Source organism: Grammomys surdaster, unplaced genomic scaffold, assembly GCF_004785775.1.
Source record: "Grammomys surdaster isolate TR1022 unplaced genomic scaffold, NIH_TR_1.0 61, whole genome shotgun sequence".
NCBI classification, from domain to species: Eukaryota; Metazoa; Chordata; class Mammalia; order Rodentia; family Muridae; genus Grammomys; species Grammomys surdaster.
Window position 1 is genome coordinate 15085145 of NW_021604563.1, and position 2572 is coordinate 15087716.

The following is a 2572-nucleotide window of genomic DNA, read 5'->3' on the forward strand; positions in this document are numbered from 1 at the left end:
CCACCTGCCTTCTCAGTCACTCACCACCCACCCCACATCCCTTCCATCTGCCCTCCTCTCACATCCCCTCTTCCCCCACACCCAATCTGTTCTTATTCTCACCCCCACTGCTCATCCATCTTCCCTTCTCATTCCCATCCCCCTCTCCTGCTCCCATCCATCTCCATCTTTCACCTCCCACCTCCCCATACCCAATCGATATATCCTTCACCTCACTCACATTCCCCACCTTCCCAGTATCCCATCCGTTTTCCCTTCTTTTCCACCCCTGCCCCTCACCCATAGTTAGCCTATCTATCTAGAAAAGATTTAAGAGGCGTCATTTTGCTCAAATGAATAAAAAAAAAAACTATGACTGATAAAGTGAACCACTTGTTTTTATTATTATGACAATATGCTGAAATTACATTGCATATCTCTGGGTCCACGCTCGAGCCAAATTATCATACTTCCTTAAATCGTCGCGGTAGATCTTCGCAATTTCAGGAACCAGGGGTTCGTCTGGCTTTGGATCGCATAAGAGAGAGCAGATAGAAACAAGAACTTTGGAAATCGTAAGAGCAGGTGACCATTTAGAATTCAAGATATCTAGACAGATGCCTCCATTTTTGCTGATGTTTGGATGGTAAATTCGGGTCATGAACGAAACTTTGGGGGGCTTGAAGGGGTAATTGTTCGGAAAGTGGACAGACAGGGAAAAAACCCCTCCCTGGTAGGGGCTGTCTTGGGGCCCCATTATGGTCGCTTGCCAATTAAACATATTTCCCTCCACCGGCCCTGCAGAACACTGAGCCGGGGGATCTTGAGAGAATAGAAGTAACTCATTCTGGATTCGTTTAAGAGCCAAAGCCTCCAAAGCAGTATGAGCCATCTTCACTGAGTGTGGCAGCTGGTAGAAGGCTCCGTTGCACCTAGGGTATAGAGATGAGAAAATGACACACTGAAGAAGGCTAAGTCACCTTATTAGAGCGAAATTCAGAGATAGATGAGGCAGAGAGAGATTGAGAGAGAGAGAGAGAGAGAGGGAGGGAGGGAGGGAGGGAGGGAGGGAGGGAGGGAGGGAGGGAGACAGAGGCAGAGAGAGTGAGAGAGACCAAGGGTTGGAAGCATTAGCTACTAACTGTACCTGTATAGGTAGAAGGACTCCTGTGGCTTTAGGCCAAGAGCTAAAGAATCCGCTGTGATTGCCCGAAGGCTGTGATGCCTGGAGGCCAAACACAGCTGTCTGGAGAGGCTGAGATCTCCAGCTCCTGCGGCTGCCTGCTGGCGAGCAATGCTGCACAGGACCCCTTCAACGAATAACTGGATAACAGTTAAAGTGTATTCTATGACGTCACAGAGAGCAGAATGAGTGAAGAGCATGGCGGCCAACGTGGGGTTAACGTGGGGTCAGCGTGGTGTCAATGTGAGGTCAGTGTGGATGTTCACATTAGAATACTTTAGGAGAGGTGCATGTTGGGAGAATGGGGACAATGGCTGAAGCTGGCTGTGCTACACAGCTTCATAGAGCAGTTGGACTTTGATCTAATGAGTCATAGTGAACCCCTTCTACCCATTCTGAATATATTGGTCATTGCCCCTCTACTCATTACAATAGTTTGGCTATAATTTCTATATTTTTAGGGTGAATACACTATGGACCTTAATTTTATGTTTCCTAAGGATGATATTCTCTAGTATGAACAACTTTAGGAAATTTAATGCTGTGACAACATTGTTTAAAGTAACTATCAGTTACATTATTATAAAAATCAGTAGGAATTAAAATCTTCAAAAATTTAACTTTGAAGTTAAAAACATAACTTTTGATAAAAATGTGACAGAAAAGGGGAAGAAAAAGTCCTTGTTATGGCTTGCATTATTTGTAAGCAATAAATGTAATGCCAATACAGTAGTTATAGCTAATGTGATAAAAATGGGTTACATTGCTCTTAATTTTTAAAATATCTTCCTGTATAAAAACTGCTCTAGGACTAGGCAAATTGTTTTCGTTTGTCCATTTATTCTTCTTGAGTTGGGAACGTTCCCATAACTTTCTGTGTCTGATTGTTTTTCATTGACAGTTATGAAGAGTGTTGCACAAATCACATCAAAAACTTGACTAGTGTTTCTCAGTATTAAAGACATTGATAATCTGACAATTTGTAAATGAAGAGGAAACGGGGACAAGAAAGTGGACTCAGTTTTGTATTTTGAGAGTTATAAGGAAGTTAAAGCAGTTTATGATGTGTTACATGACTTTTTGTAAGCTATGTGGACTTACTTTCTTTACAGAAAACGTGTACACCCAAGAACTATTAAAATTACTAAAGAATTTCTAAAAAAATAAAATAAAATTTAGGTTCTGGACTTAAACAATTTAATGTATGGATGTTAGCATTCCTTCTCCGCTCCACCCAACAATTACCTAGCAACAGCAAGTTAATAGCCAGGGACTATTTGGCCTCCTCCTGTGCTTTCTGACTGCACCCACTCTGGCCTCTCCCCTCCCCTCCCCCTCCCCGTGTTCCTCTTCCCTTCTCTCTTTGTCCTCCTCCTCCTCCTCCTCCTCCTCCTCCTCCTCCTCCTTCTC

The 2572-nt window shown here is 43.3% G+C and overlaps 1 protein-coding gene across 1 annotated transcript; it reads right to left on the bottom strand.

Annotated features, from left to right (window-relative positions):
* Window positions 1-367: 367 nt before the first annotated feature.
* Window positions 368-905, bottom strand: LOC114638312 (ubiquitin-conjugating enzyme E2 D2-like). Its single transcript, XM_028786761.1, has one exon. It carries the CDS (start codon window positions 869-871, stop codon window positions 404-406), a length of 468 nt encoding a protein of 155 aa, XP_028642594.1. The 5' UTR covers window positions 872-905; the 3' UTR covers window positions 368-403.
* Window positions 906-2572: the final 1667 nt, after the last annotated feature.

Excerpts from the sequence above, each read along its gene's own strand:
- LOC114638312 (XM_028786761.1), bottom strand. The coding sequence starts at position 871 with ATGGCTCATACTGCTTTGGAGGCTTTGGCTCTTAAACGAATCCAGAAT.